Here is a 17,949-nt window from a genome sequence, read left to right as displayed (position 1 = left end):
CAGGCAGGGGGAGAAATGCTCCCAGAGAATATTTAGGGATATTTAGTGCTGTCAAGTTACATTGCGAAGACTGACAATTTCACAGCTGTAGCCTCAGGCAATGTCTCTAGCAGTAATGCAGCACTGTGTGTGCGGCTGAAATGTTTCCATTTTAAGGCAAAATTTATTTCTGACTTCCACTCATAGGGCTGTCTAGAAATCACCATGGCACAGGCACAGGAAGCTGCCCTCACCCACATGCTTACACACACTTACACACATACGCACACACACAAACACACACACCATCTGACTCCACACCAGTACCGAAGCAGTACATCCTCTCTTTGGTCACACAAAGACATGACTTTGAAGGGAACATTTATCAATTATTTTTCACATGTGCAACTCAAGCACAAGCTCAGGCCATTAAAAGCTGTCTGTGCAGAACTAATGAACATTGACATGAATAATGTGAAATGCTCCTCTCTGTGTGTGTAAGTGATGCATACCGGGGGACGTTATATCAATAGCTGAACAAAAGGCCTTGCCCACTTCATTTCCATCCTTTTGGAGCTTTGTCATCAATGTTAGGCAATCTTTTCCTGATACTTGCAATGTGTAGCTAACGATAATGCTCTTCTAATTTTCAAATCCATTTCTCTCCTTTTCCATGGTTGCAACATCAAACAGAAATGTTATAACCCATAATAACCCATCCCATGTGCATGCCATCCAGAGAGCATGCATTGTGAGAAATGGTGCAATACCATTACTGCTATTGAGTCATAGGAGGGGTGTGGCAAACCCTGTCCAACATATAGTTGGGTTTATAGTGACATGTTTTCTGTTATTAAATAACATTACCAATGTCCTTTTGGACAAATTAAATGACATGTACCAACTCTGGCATGTGGACACGATTGTTTAGAAAACGTGTGGTCAGAGCAAATTTGGATTTTGTGAAATAATTACTATATAGACAATGACATGCAATACACCTTGTTGTACGATTATTTTGTTCCATATGTAAACTGCCCGAGTGACGATTGCTAGGTTCACTCGCCGATGTCGTCAAACCAGGGGGTGGAGCTACGATGTTGCAATCATGCTCAGTTGCGCATTATCAACTTCACTGCTGTAACAGAAAGGATATTTGAAGCCACTGCGCTCTCTGGTCTATTCTCAATCAGACGGGCAGTCGGTGGGGGCACGTCTGATTAGAAATCTACTTTTTAGGGACTCAATTGACAGGGATTACTACGCAAGTGACCAAATAAGGGAACGTGTAGCCTACTCTACACTTTGACCAATAATTATTTATTATACGAGGTTCCATACTTTGGATGAGTATGCTCTTTTTTTTCCCATTATTGTGCAAGAGCCTTTAAACAACTTTAAAGGTTTGTGTTTTCTCTGTTTATAAAAAGTTTCTAAGGTTTTCTAATAACCTCCGTTTTAGAAAACCTGTCATCGCAAGGAAAAACGTTGGATACACAAGTCGCTGCCACACAGCGGGAATAAGGACAAAAGCATCTGTACCAACAACACAGGCGGTGTTGCCGCCACACTTCAAAGCGAAATAACCTGTTAAAAGTGTCAATGACTTTCATACATATTCTGCTTTGGCTAAGTGAACAGACATCCTGAGCGAGAACCAACGAAATGTAATTTGAACTATTATGCATACATAGCTAATTTGTAACTGTTTAAGTTAAAGACTCCCTTGAACCACTACGCTATTTATTTTATAAAGGAATAATAACTTTTGTCTGAAGCTCTCCAACCTCTGGTTTCCTCTACACCGCATGTGTTTTTGCTGAGTTTACTGCACATTTCGTGTTTCTTGACAAGCAAAGCACTACACACGAAGCTGGAGTTACCATACCATTGTTCTCTTTTGAAGAGCGGACCCCTTTGTCTTCCACGGCCAAGGTAACAGTTGTTCATATTTTTCGCCCAACCTCAAAGTATCCATGTTTTTATCATTAGGCTACAATTGCAGGGGTTGCTTGTAGTCCCGACTCGCATTGATAATTCATTGATTTTTAACGTGTAGGCAGGCCAATGTTGTGAAACAACAAGGTTAAACTTTAGAAAGTGATGGTGCAACTCTTCCTACAAGTCACGACCTACCACTCCTAGCAGCCGGAGTATGTCTATCGCTACATTGTATCCCCCTCGCGCACACTGTTTCTCGGAATTGCGCACTGTCTGACCCTTTTCACCCGGTTCAACAAATATTTATTTTGACTAATAACATGACCCCCCCATGTGACCTCTCGTGTTTTTAATGCCAATTTATCATAATCTTTTACCTGAACCTCTGGCGTTATTTGGTGCTTTCAAAACTACTGAACTCGGAAAAAACTAGGTCAACTCAAGACCTCTGATCTTCAGAAAGTCGGTGCTCTGTAAAGATGCCCCAGATTCAGACTTGGAATTCCGAGTTGGGTGAATATTCAAAAGATTTTCCCTGTCGCGAGGTCGTTATTTTAGAGTTCCCATTTCTCTTGAACGCTTGGAAGTCGGATATTTCCGCGTTCCCAGTTGTTTTGAACGCGGCATTAGAGCAATCTAATGGAAACCTGACGTCACTTTCATGACGTTCGCCCATGATCTTATTTGGGTGGCTGTGAAGGACTCACTGAGTCACAGCCACATTTCGAAAGAGACAGACAGTAATTTGAGTAATGCATAACCTATTACAGGCAACACTGCTCATCAGTCGAGACTCCATGGCGTCATCCAAGCTCTTTTTAACCTATTATTTGGCACTGTTTAATGGTGGATATGATTCACATGTCTGCTATTCAAGTTCCCCTTGTCACAGATGCATTGTGTGTGTGTGTGTGTGTGTGTGTGTGTGTGTGTGTGTGTGTGTGTGTGTGTGTGTGTGTGTGTGTGTGTGTGTGTGTGTGTGTGTGTGTGCGTGCGTGCGTGCGTGCGTGCGTGCGTGCGTGCGTGCGTGCGTGCGTGCGTGCGTGCGTGCGTGCGTGTGTGTGTGTGTGCACTAAAAAGGGGATTTGCAGACACCAAGTTCTTCTGGCTAGTTCTATCACTATGCATTTGAAATGTTGTCTTTGTGTAACATGCATTTTCAGTGTATCCAATATGTAGTTTAGTCACATCCTAGGCATAGCTCAATGAAACATACTAAAACAACTTATGTGACTTTCAGATGAGTGTGAACATCTCCTCGCCCGCCCCGGCGCCTACTCGTCCCCTGCGGCTGAAGCGGCTGGAGCTTGACGACCCTCAGGATGACACGGAAGCCCTGAAATGCAAGCGTCCTCGGCTGAGCCTTCCACCCTCGTCCCCTGGCCTGGCCCCCTGCCTAAGGCCCCTGAGCCACAGCCCAGACTCCGACCAGCACTGTGTGTCCTGCATTGGGCCCTACGTCCTGCTAGAACCCACAGAGGGGACAGAGACCTACAGGGCCTTCCACAGGGTTACGGAGCAGGAGTACACCTGCAAGGTATGTATTATAGCCTGCTCCATCACAGTATGGCTCCCGAGTGGTGCAACAGTCTAAGGCACTGCATCTCAGTGCCATAGGTGTCACTATAGTCCCTGGTTTGAATCCAGACTGTATCACATCCGGCCATGATTGGGAGTCCCATAGGGCAGCGCATAATTGGCCCAGCATCGTCCGTGTTTGGCTGTGGTAGGCCGTCATTGTAAATAAGAATTTGTTAACTGTCTTGCCTAGCTAAAGGTTAAATATAACAAACATTGAGTGCAGTGGTGTACTGCAGTTTCACGGGGCCCCTGCAAGGTCTGTGCTAGGGCCCCCAACACCCAATATACACTGAGTGTAAAAAACATGAGGAACTCTTTCCATGACAGCCTGACCAGGTAAAATATATGATATCTTACTAATGTCACCTGTTAAATCCACTTCAATCAGTGTAGTTGAAGGGGAGGAGACGGGTTGAAGAAAGGTTTTTAAACCTTGAGACAATAGAGATATGGAATGTGTATGTGTGCCATTCAGAGGGTGCCTTTGAACGGGGTATGGTAGTAGGTGCCAGACACAAAGGTTTGAGTGTGGCAAGAACGGCAATGCTGCTGGGTTTTTCACGCTCAACAGTTTCCCATGTGTATAAAGAATGGCTCACCACCCAAATGACATCCAGCCAATTGACACAACTGTAGGCCAGCATCCCTGTGGAATGCTTTTGATCCCTTGTAGAGTCCATGCCCCAACAAATTGATGCTGTTTTGAGGGCAAAGGTGGTGCAACTATATATTAGGAAGGTGTTCCTAATGTTTTGTACTGTGTGTGTGTGTGTGTGTGTGTGTGTGTGTGTGTGTGTGTGTGTGTGTGTGTGTGTGTGTGTGTGTGTGCTCTGAACAAAAAAATTAAACACAATATATAAAGTGTTTCATAAGCTGCATTAATGATCCCAGAAATGTTCCATATGCACAAAAAGCTTCTTTCTCTAAAACGTTGTGCACAAATTTGTTTACATCTGTTAGTGAGCATTTCTCCTTTGCCAAGATAATCCAGCCACCTGACAGGTGTGGTATATCAAGAATCTGGTTAAACAGCATGATCATTACAGGTTCACCTTGTACTGGGGACTATAAAAGGCCACTCTAAAATGTGCAGTTTTGTCACACAACACAATTCCACAGTTCCACAGTCTCAAGTTTTGAGGGATGCTGACTGCAGGAATATCCACCAGAGCTGTTGGCAGAGAATTTAATGTTCATTTCTCTACCATAAGCAGCCACCCATGTATTTTGGGAGAATTTGGCAGTAGGTTCAACCGGCCTCACAACCGCAGACCGTGTGTAACCACGCCAGCCCAGGACCTCCACATCCGGCTTTTTCACCTGCGGGATCGTCTGAGACCAGCCACCCGGACAGCTGATGAAACCGAGGAGTATTTCTGTCTGTAATAGAGCCCTTTTGTGGGGGAAAACTCATTCTGATTGGCTGGGCCTGGCTCCCTAGTTGGTGGGCCTGGCTCCCAAGTGGGTTAGCCTATGCCCCCCCAGGCCCACCCATGGTTGCGCCCCTGCCCAGTCATGTGAAAACCATAGATGAGGACCTAATTAATTGATTTCCTTATATGAACTGTAACTCAGTAAAATAATCAAAATAGTTGTATTTATATATATTTGTTCAGTGTATACACTGTCGACATACCTTCAAATTAAATGATTCAGCTATTTCAGCCACACCCGTTGCTGACAAGTGTATAAAATCAATCACACAGCCATGCGATCTCCATAGACAAACATTGGCAGTAGAATGGCCACTACTGAAGAGCTCAGTGACTTTCAACGTGGTACCGTCATAGCATGCCACCTTTCCAACAAGTCAGTACGGCAAATTTCTACTCTGCTAGAGCTGCCCGGTCAACTGTAAGTGCTGTTATTGTGAAGTGGACATGTCTAGGAGCAAATCTAGGAGCAAATCTCAGCCGCAAAGTGGAAGACCACACAAGCTCACAGAACAGGAGTGCTGAAGCATGTAGCATGTAAAAAAATGTTTTTTAAATAAATAATGTCTGTCATTGGTTGTATCACTCAATACCGATTTTCCAAACTGCCTCTGGAAGCTACATCAACACAAGAACTGTTTGTCAGGAGCGTCATAAAATAGGTTCCCATGGCCAAGCAGCGGCACACAACCCTAAGATCACCATGTGCAATGCCAAGCGTCGGCTGGAGTGGTGTAAAGGTCGCCGCTATTGGACTCTGGAGCAGTGGAAATGCATTCTCTGGAGTGATGAATCATGCTTCACCATCTGGCAGTCCGACGGAGAAATCTGGGTTTGGTGGATACCAGGAGAACACTACCTGCCTGTAAAGTTTGGAGGAGGCGGAATAATGGTCTGGGGCTGTTTTTCATAGTTTGCGCTAGGCCCCTTAGCTCCAGTGAAGGGAAATCTTAACAGCACAGCATACAATGACCTTCTAAATTCTGTGCTTCCAACTTTGTGGCAACAGTTTGGGGAAGGCCCTTTCCTGTTTCAGCATGACAAACCCCCGTGCACAAAGCAAGGTCCATACAGAAATGGTTGGTGGAAGAACTTAACCGGCCTGCACAGAGCCCTGACCTCAACCCTATTGAATCCCTGGGATGAATTGGAATGCTGACTGCGTAGTAAGTTTTAAGTTCCTCGGTGTACACATCATGGACAAACTGAATTGGTCCACCCACACAGACAGCGTCGTGAAGAAGGCGCAGCAGCTCCTCTTCAACCTCAGGAGGCTGAAGAAATTCGGCTTGTCACCAAAAGCACTCACAAACTTCTACAGATGCACAATCGAGAGCATCCTATCGGGCTGTATCACCGCCTGGTACGGCAACTGTTCCGCCCACAACCGTAAGGCTCTCCAGAGGGTAATGAGGTCTGCACAACGCATCACCGGGAGCAAACTACCTGCCCTCCAGGACACCTACACCACCCGATGTCACAGGAATGCCATAAAGATCATCAAGGACAACAACCACCCGAGCCACTGCCTGTTCATCCCGCTATCATCCAGAAGGCGAGGTCAGTACAGGTGTATCAAAGCAGGGACCGAGAGACTGAAAAACAGCTTCTATCTCAAGGCCATCAGACTGTTAAACAGCCACCACTAACATTGAGTGGCTGCTGCTAACACACTGACTCAACTCCAGCCACTTTAATCATGGAAATTGATGGAAATTGATGTAAAAATATATCACTAGCCACTTTAAACAATGCTACTTAACATAATGTTTACATACCCTACATTACTCATCTCATATGTATATGTATATACTGCACTCTATATCATCTACTGCATCTTTATGTAATGCATGTATCACTAGCCACTTTAAACTATGCCACTTTGTTTACATAACCTACATTACTCATCTCATATGTATGTATATACTGTACTCGATACCATCTACTGCACCTTGCCTATGCCGTTCTGTACCATCACTCATTCATATATCTTTATGTACATATTCTTTATCCCTTTACACTTGTGTGTATAAGGTAGTAGTTTTGGAATTGTTAGGTTAGATTACTCGTTGGTTATTACTGCATTGTCGGAACTAGAAGCACAAGCATTTCGCTACACTCGCATTAACATCTGCCAACCATGTGTATGTGACAAATAAAATTTGATTTGATTTGAATACTTATGTAAATGTGAAATCAGTTCTATATTTTAAATACATTTGCAAAATGTCTAAACCTGTTTTGCTTTGTCATTATGGAGTATTGTGTGTAAATTGATGAGGGGGGAAAAACAATATTATCCATTTTAGAATAAGGCTATAACGTAACAAAATGTGGAAAAAGTCAAGGGGTCTGAATACTTATCGAATGCACCATATATCTATGTTTTTTTTTGGGGGGGGGGTGTCACAGCCAACTTCATGCAATTCTACACATTTTGCTATGGACATACAGAAACATGTGCAATTGTATAGCTAATCTAATTTTGCTATGAGGCTGAGGGGAAAATGGAGCAGTTTTACAGTTAATTTCCTGTAATAATATGTATTTTTTTCCCATGGCTTATGTGTTTGGAGGGGGGGGGTTGGCGGACCTTCCTTGTGGGGGTGTGTGGTTCCAGTAATGGCGTGGCGTGCGCAATGAGCATGCTGTGTTGGCTTAGTCAAGTCATTTAATTGTCACTACTGGCTTATAGCATGGTTTCCCAAACTTGGTCCTGGGGTCTCCCTGGGTGCACATTTTTGGCTTTTGCCGAAAACCAAAATGTAGGGCCCCAGGGCAAAGTTTGGGAAACCTTGGCTTACAGTGAGGTTGACCTATGCACATATCCTTTTGGTGTGACTTTGTTTGACAACAAGTTCACTCGAGTGGGTACATTACCTTCAGGAGAAGACATTTATATAGTTTGTAATTTGACCATGACCTTATGAACTATGACCTCTAACCTAACTCTACCCCATCTCCACTACCAGGTGTTCTCTATGAGGCGGTACCAGGAGTTCACTGCCCCCTACGCCCGCCTGCTGCCCCACAACAACATTTGCCGCATCGCCGAGGTGATAACAGGCGAGCACAGCGTCTTTGTCTTCTTTCAGCGCAACTACGGCGACATGCACTCGTACGTGCGCACATGCAAGCGGCTCCAGGAGGAGGAGGCGGTGCTTCTCTTCAGCCAGATGGCGGTGGCGGTGGCACACTGTCACGAGCATGGGGTGGTCCTGCGCGACCTCAAGCTGCGCAAGTTTGTCTTCGTAGACCAGCAGAGGTTAGTAGTTTATGCGCTTCTTTTAAAGTGGCAATCAGCAGTTGAAACGATAACAAAACTCCTCCTCACCCGTTTCAGTAAAAAGCTGAGTGATTAATAAATGTAACAACGACTGACCATATATTGTATAAATATTCTAGTTTTAACCATATTTTGAGGCTTTACAGTGTTTGTTTATATTGACTTTGTTTACTATCATTGGAGTAAAACAGGCTATTATTTTAGGTTCTGATGGGATGTTATATTCTTCAGGAACCAATGAATCTGGTTGCCCCTTAACTTAATTAACTTAACATAATTTTAGCTGAGCAACATGGTCATTAATGTTCTGTTTGCAGGTTGGATTGACTTACAGTAGTGACTGAGACGTGGCCCAAATTCGTCATCTAAATGTTTACTTGAGACACATCAGCCAGGCATATGTGGACTAAGTTCAGTTGCATTATGTCAATACTAAAGAAGGCAATTTAGTTAAGAAACTGTCAAAATGGCACTAAAGTTCCTCATGATGCCTTTATCACACCATCATAACAGCTATGTCATATGACTAGGGCTATATTTCTCCCACCCCGTAAACACAGGTGTCATTCCAGACAGAGTTATGTAAGGTGTATTATGCATATGACCCAGTGCACCATCGATGAATAACACAAAGCAGAAAACATGTCGCACCATGGGGGTATGATGATGACTCTCTCTCTCTGGTTTTCCTTCCTTTCAGGACCAAACTTGTTCTTCAGAACCTGGAAGACTCCTGTCTGCTCCACGGGGACGACGACTCTCTTACGGACAAGCACGGCTGCCCGGCCTACGTGGGCCCAGAGATCCTCAACTCGCACCACTCATACTCAGGGAAGGCTGCTGATGTCTGGAGCCTGGGCGTGGTGCTGTACACCATGCTGGTGGGTCGCTACCCGTTCCAGGATGTGGAACCTGCCGCTCTCTTTAGTAAGATCCGCCGGGGGACCTTCACAGTGCCAGAGTCGCTCTCGGTGCGGGCTAAGTCGCTGGTGTGCTGCATGCTGCGTAAAGCACCCTTGGAGAGACTGGAGGCCTCAGAATTGCTGCTCCACCCGTGGCTGAACTGTTCCAATAACACAACACCTCCCAACATGCACCTCAACCCCAGGAACTGCACTGACCAAGTGGTGCCCAACTACACAGAAGATACTAAGGACACAGGCTGTTTCTAGAATAAAAATAAAAATGTCCTCTGTCCCAGTGATGCAAGTAGAGCAGTATCATCTCCATAGAGGGACTACTGGTAATGCAGGGTTTTTTCCTACCTGCCTGACACTTAAGAAACATAACATAGTCATATGGCATTACATATTTCCAAAGTAAACCTCTTATGCTAATGTCTAACTGCAGTTTGGTATCAAAGCAGTCAAAGCTTTGTTAATCTGTTGTTAGACATTAGCATGTATAGATGTTGAATTTGTGCTTTTGAAGAAGTTGTGAACGTGTTATGCAGGGCCCTTAATCCAAATTGTTACCAAATGTATTATATAGTTTGGTGTCATGAAGCATGTATTTGTTTAGGTAGTGACATTGTGGTTACGCAAAGCAGTAACGACTAACTACTGGATCTCCTGGCCACATGTAACAGACGCCTCCTTTGAGTTAGATGTATATCTGCTTGTCAAGGGTCCAATGCAGTTATTTCCACACTGCAGTGTAACCTCAAGAAAAGCGCTTTTCAAAAGCTACCCAACTATTGTGCTTTAACCAATGGACATTGTTTTGTTGACTCAATGGGAATAACAGGTGAAAACAGTCCTCGGGATCCCTTGCCCCATATAGAAGCAGACTGTCTAGCAGTATTCCCTTTTTGCTGGAAGCAGTCATTTGACCCATTTTTGATTGTGAGCAACTCTGTTGGGAACACTAAATTGAAGCTGTATACTGAACAAAAATGTAAACACAACAATTTCAAAGATTTTACTGAGTTACAGTTCATAGAAGGAAATCAGTCAACTGAAATAATTTAATTTGTCCCTAATCTATGGATTTCACATGACTGGGCAGGGGCGCAGGAGGAGCCCACTGCGGAGCCAGGCCCAGCCAATCAAAATGAGGTTTTCTCCACAAAAGAGCTTAATTACAGACACCGGATGTGGCGGTCCTGGGCTGACATGGTTACATGAGGTCTGCGGTTCTGAGGCCGGTTAGACGTACTGCCAAATGTTCTAAAATTACTTTGGAGGTGGCTTATGGTAGACAAATGAACATTTTATCTCTGGCAACAGCTCTGTTGAACATTCCTGCAGTCAGCATGCATCTGTGGCGTTGTGTGACAAAACTACATTTTATTGTCCTCAGCAGCAGGTGCACCTGTGTTATCATCATGCTGATTAATCAGCTTCTTGATATGACACACAGGAGAAATGCTCACCAACAGGAATGTAAACAAATTTGTGCACAAGATTTGAGAAAAGCATTTTGTCTTATGGAAAATGTCTGGGATCTTTTATTTCAGCTCATGAACTGTAACCTTTATTTAACTAGGCAAGTCAATTAAGGACAAATTGTTATTTACAATGACAGCCGACCCCGGCCAAACCAGGACGATGCTGGGCCAATTGCGCACATGAAACATGTGATCTTCTTTACATGTTGCGTTTATATTTTTGTTCAGTATATATCTGACAGGACTGATACCTGATGCCTCTGAACTTGACAAAATCCTAGAATACTTGAAGCACGTTTTGTGCCTTTGTTTGTGTGTACTGTTGTTTACATATTTGAGTGACAAATCTGGATCGTTTCAACCATTAAAGTGCCTTGTTTTCATAACCACAGTTTGTTGTAGACCCTCTCCCCTCTCTTATATCCCTATCAGAAGTTCACCAAGCTTTTCTTTACCAAAGAATTAAGCTACCCTCATTTATTACGTATGGTGTGATGATCCAGGTTTATAGTGAGCTGTGATTCAGTGATAGTTCAGCGTGGTGTCCTAGATCCCAAGACAAGTGTAGTCATGACCTCAAGTGTGAATTAATGTCTATAGTATATAGTGCAGTAGGTTAGATCCTGAAGGATACAGTGCTGTAGTGTACTTTAAACACCCATATAATGGTGAGACTGTTTAGTATCTGTTGAACTGAACAAGGGCATCACATACATTACACAGTAATATGTGGTGTTAGTCGTAATGCCTGCATGCAGTTTGCTAACCCTAAATAGATCTCAGATCCTACTTCACTATGCCATAGATCGTGAGACTTTAAATACTTTTATATATATATTTATATATGATGCAAAAGAAAGTACACTACATTTGTTTTTCTTAGGTTGGAGGATGTACTTATGTAAAAGTATTGTCATTTTCCAGTAAAAATAAATCCTTCAAACAGTTTGCCAATAAATATTTTTTTTGTAATAAGACCAAACTTTGTTGTTGGAGATTGTAACTCACTTGTTCATTACCCATCTATATTTCTGTTTTCAGGGTTATATAAATATTGTTTAAAACTACAAACCCACAGAGCTTGATTCAGCTTTGATTAATACTAGGATGTACAGGCGACCTGATTATTATCAAGAGTAGCGTACAAGGACAGAGGTTATGACCAATTCATATTAAAGATATGATTATTGCTACTATTCACAATTTATAGTACTGATCTACTAGCTCGTCCCAAACCGTGTACTGGTTGGATTACACCAATTTTGAAAGGAAAACTAATCTCACCCAAGTTTGTCAAAATAATTACACATCTACATTATTTAATCAGTGTAATAAAAACAGGGAAGCGAGGCAGTTTTAGTCAAGACCTTTATTATACATGGTGACAAATCAAATGGATACAAGTTTAGTGAAATAAAACCACAAGTATGAGGTCTTGTAAGCTGCCAGTCAATAGCACAAGACTAAAATAAATGTGCCAATGATGCAACAATATTATCTCGCTTCTTAGTATGTAATTGGACCATATCATCCGGAAGTCGGAGGCAATAAGCTTGCATGTCCTTGCCATGACAACCACCTAATTTCCACACAAATCAGTGTTGAAAGTCTAAAACAGCTGCTCTGTCGACAAAGATAATCAACAAGAAAATGTGTACTGTAGACATGTCTGCCTGCACAAAGTGTTTGTCAATATGCTGATAACTTTGGATGTTGTTGACATTTGAAATCAAATTCAGGAATAGGTTTGTGGTTTCAATGTCACTAGAGGCAGATAGATATACATCACATAGAACGGAATAGATGAAACTTTACAATACCTACTGTATCATTCTACCATTTTGTACCTAATGTACGAAGGATATGAGTCTTTCACATTTTACTTATACAAAACCGGGCAAGAGCAAGACGTATGCCACATACAGCAACACTGTCCAGCTGGTAGTCAATAAGACAACCAAAATACTGATACAGGAGCTGTGACCATTGAAATTCGACTAACCAACCACTCACTACTGAGCCTAAATAGGTATCCTTGCTCTTCAGTCCACCCATTAGTCACAAATGCATTATTGTATATTCAGTACATGCTTCATTTGATCAGGAAAGTTGGACCATAGGCATCACTGATCTCTACAGGGAGTTTTTGCAGTGGAAATTATAAATCAGACTTTAGATTTGTCTTGAGACTGTCTAAAATTACATTTAAAAATGCCACACACAGGGGGCACTGCTCTAACTAAACACACACAAAAAAATGCTTCAACTAAAGCAATAAAAAAGGCTTTAAGTTATCTTAAAATGCAATATATGTAAATTCAAACAGTATACTCTACAAGCAGAGTTTGTACTACATATGAGAAGTCACATAAGTCCTTAAAACACACGATGGAATTCAGAATCTAGTCTTGATTCTCGAGTGCTTTTGGAACAGATACAGCAGAATCGTATTTGCTGGCTTGACCCATAAAACTATAGACTGCACTTGTCGCTAAATAAAAACAAATAAACAATTGTAGGCTTGAGTAGCATTGGTATGAAAGGTAGAACATCACCAAGAGGCAGACTGATTCAAGCTGTTATATGACTTTTCCATCAGCTGAGATTGAAGTGACAGTATTGGTGGAGGAAACCTAAATTGAGTCTGCCCCCTGGTGTTCAAACATGTGCTCAAGCATGCAGTCAGAGAATGGTCCTATACATAAACCTTGAGTGCCAATTTGGTATGAGAACAGCTCACACTTTGGAATGGTAAAGCTTGAAAAACATAATAAAATCTAAAACTTTGCTTAATTAATGCATTATCAAAACCAGCAAAGAGAATATGAAATATGTTGCAAATTAATGAGTGCCAGGACATGCTCCAATACATTTACATTTACATTTAAGTCATTTAGCAGACGCTCTTAAACACACCAAACAAAGCTTTTGCTTCTGATAATCAAGGTAAGGAGAACGTAGCGATGGAAAATTAAAAATGATAAACACAAATAAATGGGAATAATCCTCATCTGAACATGAGTAACAGATCTCCAAGCTCATAGTCTGATTTCCGCAGTAAAATACAGCGAGGTTCACCACACATAGTCAGAAGAAAAAAAAACAGAAGTATAATCCCAACATGAAATATGATGAGTTTAAGATGAGTTGTTTAAGAAATGGTGATGTGGGTACAGACAGACATCCAGTATACTGTCTGGTCCTGTATGAGACTGGGACTTCATTGGGCACACAGGGCACCATACCTGCTGATCGAAAAAATACATGGTTTAGATTAAAGGATTAGACAGACCCAAATGATGCATCCATGAACAGTACTAATTCAACATACAAAATAACTTTGTAACTTAAAAGAAAAACAGTTTCATGCTTGATCATATTTTAGGGTTTTCTATGAAGAATCCAGGCTGTGTGTCCTCCTCACCTCTCTTCATCCATGTTCTCATAACAATCTTCATCCAGCTCCAGGTCCAGTTCGTTGTCAATGCCAGAGTCCCGTGGGGCCATGAATAAACTAACACACGAGGACAAAAGCAAATGTTGCTCACTATAGACCACGTCAATGTATAAGCAGTTATTTCAGGGATGGCATATAAGTATTTTGGACATTGGCCAGTAAACATTCAGATGGCACTGGTCTGGCTCATTTTCTACTGGCCCAGAATGAAAAGTACAAGCACAGGGCTAGCTTAATATCTATCCCTTCCCTGGTTCTTTGAATATTTTGAATGACTGCCTAGGACACTTATACATGTATCCATTTAGCTTTGAGCAAAGTATTTATTGCTCCCGAGTGAAGCAGTGGTCTAAGGCACTGCATCTCAGTGCTAGAGGCATCACTACTGACCCTGGTTTGATTCCAGGCTGTATCACAACCGGCCGTGAATGGGAGTCTCAGAGCGGAGCACAATTGGCCCAGCATCATTCGGGTTAGTGTTTGACCGGGGTAGGCCATCATTGTAAATAGGAATTTGACTGACTTGCCTAGTTAAATAAAGGTACAATTAAATGTGAAAATATATTGTCAGTATGCAGTTATATTGTCTATGACCAACCATGTACAGATTATAAAACAGATGATTTCCACTCAGATAAAAGAATACCATACCCAGATAACCGACACGTCAAATGGACATTAGAAGTTAAAAAGGTATAGTTCAACTCAAAAACGTCATGTTTTATTTTGTTCCTATGTAAACTGTTAATACAATCCCAAATAATTGTGTAGTCAGCAGTCAACTTTTCAAGGTGGAGCACTTTCAAAACGGTGGTGATGTGTTTCAGTCTTCAGTCTTACCTGACCGAGCGGCACGTGAAGAAGACGATCCTCTTCAGCCTCGTGTTGTAGAAGAAGTAGTTGAAGGACCACATGTTGCCCTCCTCTCCGTACGGGTCAGAGTCCAGGTCTGGGTTGTAGCTGCAACGTCCAAAACAATACGGCCTTTACATTCTGGTTTACAAATGGCATGTATGCCTCCCCTCAAGGGAAAACAAAATAACACAGAAAATTGATTATTGCTCTGTGAAAACAGTACCACTCCCCAAGACACTTGTCATATATCTGAAAGGATTGGATGGGTGTAAGCAATATGGTAGTGGCTCCACTTAGCACTCTGATGCTTGTGCCAGAGTTTCTAGTAATAGTTCTGCCAACTCCGGACCAAAAATACCCTCTCTATCGTTAAGAAAAAGTGGCGTTGCTCACCTGTAGATGTCACACTCGGACAGGCAGATCTCAGCATCGATGGCCTCCCACAGCTGGGGCTGAAGCAGACTATAATCCTCCCCAGCCGCCGCCGACAGACTACTGTTCACCGCGTTGAACACCTGAGGTCACACACTATGTTAATAATGGCATACAAAATGCATAACTTCCGTGTATATCCCGACAGGTAAGAATTCAGCCAAGACTGTCCATGACTAGACATATAGTTTCAAGCACTGTGTGCTATACTTTATATTTTTGAGTTAATATGTTAGTCCCCTTCTGTAGCCTTTTGTCCTCCAGGTAATGGATTACAGTCTCATTCCATATAAGACCAGACAGGCTTTGGGTTGTGTACAAGCTGCCTCAGCACATCAAGCCCAATCAACTCATGCTGCTGTGTAGTGAAAGCCACGATGCAAAACCAGCAGAATATGCTGGTTCAGGTGTAAGCAATTCATAACAGCAAAGTGAGACATGTACAGGTACAGGCACTGTTGTGTAGGTATGAGATGTTAAATAGATACTCACCCAGTTAACGCTGGGCTCTCTGCTAAAGTCGTGGCTCTTGGTGCGGCTGAAGTCATAGTCGGGGCGGAAGGATTCGTTGAGGGTGGCGATCAGGTAAAAGAGGGTCTTCCTGCTGCACTTGTCAGAGAGAGGCCCTTCCCCCTCGTCTCCACTCTGACTCTGGCTCAACCTGCAACCACAGCACAAAACCACAGACACACACTTGTTAGTGTTATGAACATGCTCACTCCAAACTCATTCATACTTGTAGTGCATTCTTGTCATTTGAACTGTGCTTGACAGGAACTTCAGGATTCTTCATGTGACCAGGCCATGGGCATTACATAATACAGATAGAAGTCTAATGACTAGAACATATTCAATTCACTATCACTATGTTATATATCTACTTTAGTGTGTGCTCTACATTCATTATTTACATTTACAAAACACTGACCATTTTTCCCCATTACTGAATAGACCTCTGAGTTCCTATGGTGATGGTGTAGTGTGGACTGAAGTCTTACTTGTTGGGGCTTATTCCTAATGACTGTGGAGGGGACAGGGCTTCCAGGACATGAGGCAGTCCCTCCTGACAGAACTGCTTGAACATCTGCTTGTCCTCGCCTGCCATCTTGCAAGAGTAGCTCTCGATCCTGAGAAAAGACAGAGCATGGTTCATCACATCATGCATACACTTAAACTATGTGGTTGCTGAAAATCTATTTCCTGTGTAGCAGTTCAGTTACGTTAGATCTTCATAGCGAGCCATTGAAGTGTTGGCCAATTCTGTGCAAATGTTGTTCATTTGTAGGTCTACATAGCAAATGGGCTATTGGCACCATCTACCTGTTGATAACTTACCTTCCTATTATCTGACAGTCCCCCGTTTCAATGGTGAGTCTGGTGTTTATGGCTTCAAAACTAGAATTCTCCAGGAGTTTCATCTTGACAGTTTATTTATTTTTATCACGCAAAATATTAAGTGTTTAAAATAAATATACTCATTCCCTATCTAGCCCCTAGGCTTAGAGACGACCGTAAAAGGCTACAATCTGCCACCACCAGGAGGTCATGTAGCCAATTCTGATAAACAAAATGACACTGTCTTTTTCGCAATCCTCTGTCTTACACGTTAGTTAGATATGCAACAATGGTTGTACGAATTTAACTAACCTAACAATTAACTATGCACTGGCCCACATCAAATAAACTCGGTCAAATGTGTCGTTCAAAAACAGCGAACACACAAACTTTTCAGGCCTTATTGTAATCCAGCTGGAAACATTTCGTGCAATAACAATGATTGCCTTGAATTTAAATACCTCCGACCACAGAGCTAACTGGTCGTGGAGATCCTCAGCTCCCGCGCACAAAACAGTCTGTTGTATCTGGCGCTCACTCAATGCAATACCAAAGTAATCAATTTCAATCACAAACTTTAAATTCAATATTGCATGATTCATTTACGGATGATGTAAAGATCTTTGTCGAGGGCTTATGGCACTTATATGTCTGATAAAAATGTCTTCCTTTTTACTGTGAAATTTCCAATATCTGCCATTAAATAAACTGAAATTAGATAGACAGTTCTTCATCCCAGCTTTTGTATCAGAATTTGAAGAGAAATCCCAGGCTTCTCGAAGCCTTTCGCCTTCGCTATGCACCTGAATTTGTCTGTAAAAACGGCAACCCAGTTTTGATGTTTTGATCCTTCCTCAATGTAACTGCACTTCCTTCTTCTCTCCAAGGCCAGTTCCTCTTTTACCGGATTTTTCCTCGAGAGGGCGCCATGGGGGCCAGATAAACATGCAATGACGTAGCTAGTAATTCTAACACCCCCTTGCTCATCGTCCAGCTACAGACTTTCACTTGCGTTAGTTAGTTAGTTAGTTAGTTAGTTAACTAGTTAGTTAGTTAAAACACATACACAAATATATGTAAATTAAAATATGTATTGGTCTATATTGATGTCATTAAACGGCAGTATGTCATCACTATATATGTACAGTACTGATCTGTCATAAATTGGAATGTGCAAATGGGTCCTTTAAAACGTATTTCCTGAATATAGTGTAGCGACCCGCACAGACAGCTGTGTGTTATGTGTTAGGCTAGGAGGTGG

General features: G+C 42.3%; 2 protein-coding genes across 3 annotated transcripts; one reads left to right on the top strand and one right to left on the bottom strand.

Moving 5' to 3' along the window:
- Positions 1-1,106: 1,106 nt before the first annotated feature.
- Positions 1,107-11,557, top strand: LOC118400436 (tribbles homolog 2-like). The gene is made up of 4 exons (XM_035797310.2): positions 1,107-1,914; positions 3,161-3,457; positions 7,907-8,199; positions 8,921-11,557. The coding sequence occupies exons 2-4, from the start codon at positions 3,161-3,163 to the stop codon at positions 9,390-9,392; spliced, it is 1,062 nt and encodes a 353-aa protein (XP_035653203.1). The 5' UTR covers positions 1,107-1,914; the 3' UTR covers positions 9,393-11,557.
- Positions 11,558-11,960: 403 nt separating this feature from the next.
- On the bottom strand, positions 11,961-17,584 carry LOC118400435 (repressor of RNA polymerase III transcription MAF1 homolog). Of its 2 annotated transcripts, none has more exons than XM_035797308.2 (7): positions 16,689-17,584; positions 16,352-16,480; positions 15,846-16,014; positions 15,315-15,436; positions 14,907-15,026; positions 14,034-14,123; positions 11,961-13,857 (listed from the first exon to the last, which is right to left on the bottom strand). In XM_035797308.2, exons 1-7 carry the CDS (start codon positions 16,769-16,771, stop codon positions 13,830-13,832), a joined length of 741 nt encoding a protein of 246 aa, XP_035653201.1. In that variant the 5' UTR covers positions 16,772-17,584; the 3' UTR covers positions 11,961-13,829. The 2 variants fall into 2 exon arrangements, with proteins under 2 accessions (XP_035653201.1, XP_035653202.1); XM_035797309.2 differs by having other exon boundaries at positions 11,961-13,854.
- Positions 17,585-17,949: the final 365 nt, after the last annotated feature.

The sequence above is a fragment of the Oncorhynchus keta genome, chromosome 21 (assembly GCF_023373465.1).
Source record: "Oncorhynchus keta strain PuntledgeMale-10-30-2019 chromosome 21, Oket_V2, whole genome shotgun sequence".
NCBI lineage: Eukaryota > Metazoa > Chordata > Actinopteri > Salmoniformes > Salmonidae > Oncorhynchus > Oncorhynchus keta.
This window is presented reverse-complemented; position numbering and strand designations above follow the sequence as displayed.

What these genes read in the sequence shown, in the direction of transcription:
- LOC118400436 (XM_035797310.2), top strand. Translation starts at nt 3,161, where the DNA reads ATGAGTGTGAACATCTCCTCGCCCGCCCCGGCGCCTACTCGTCCCCTG. An exon ending in AGCAGGAGTACACCTGCAAG is followed by an intron (nt 3,458 to 7,906) that starts GTATGTATTATA and finishes CTCCACTACCAG; the next exon opens with GTGTTCTCTATGAGGCGGTA. An exon ending in GTCTTCGTAGACCAGCAGAG is followed by an intron (nt 8,200 to 8,920) that starts GTTAGTAGTTTA and finishes CCTTCCTTTCAG; the next exon opens with GACCAAACTTGTTCTTCAGA.
- LOC118400435 (XM_035797308.2), bottom strand. Translation starts at nt 16,771, where the DNA reads ATGAAACTCCTGGAGAATTCTAGTTTTGAAGCCATAAACACCAGACTC. An exon ending in GACTGTCAGATAATAGGAAG is followed by an intron (nt 16,481 to 16,688) that starts GTAAGTTATCAA and finishes GTCTTTTCTCAG; the next exon opens with GATCGAGAGCTACTCTTGCA. An exon ending in GAGAGCCCAGCGTTAACTGG is followed by an intron (nt 15,437 to 15,845) that starts GTGAGTATCTAT and finishes GTGTGACCTCAG; the next exon opens with GTGTTCAACGCGGTGAACAG.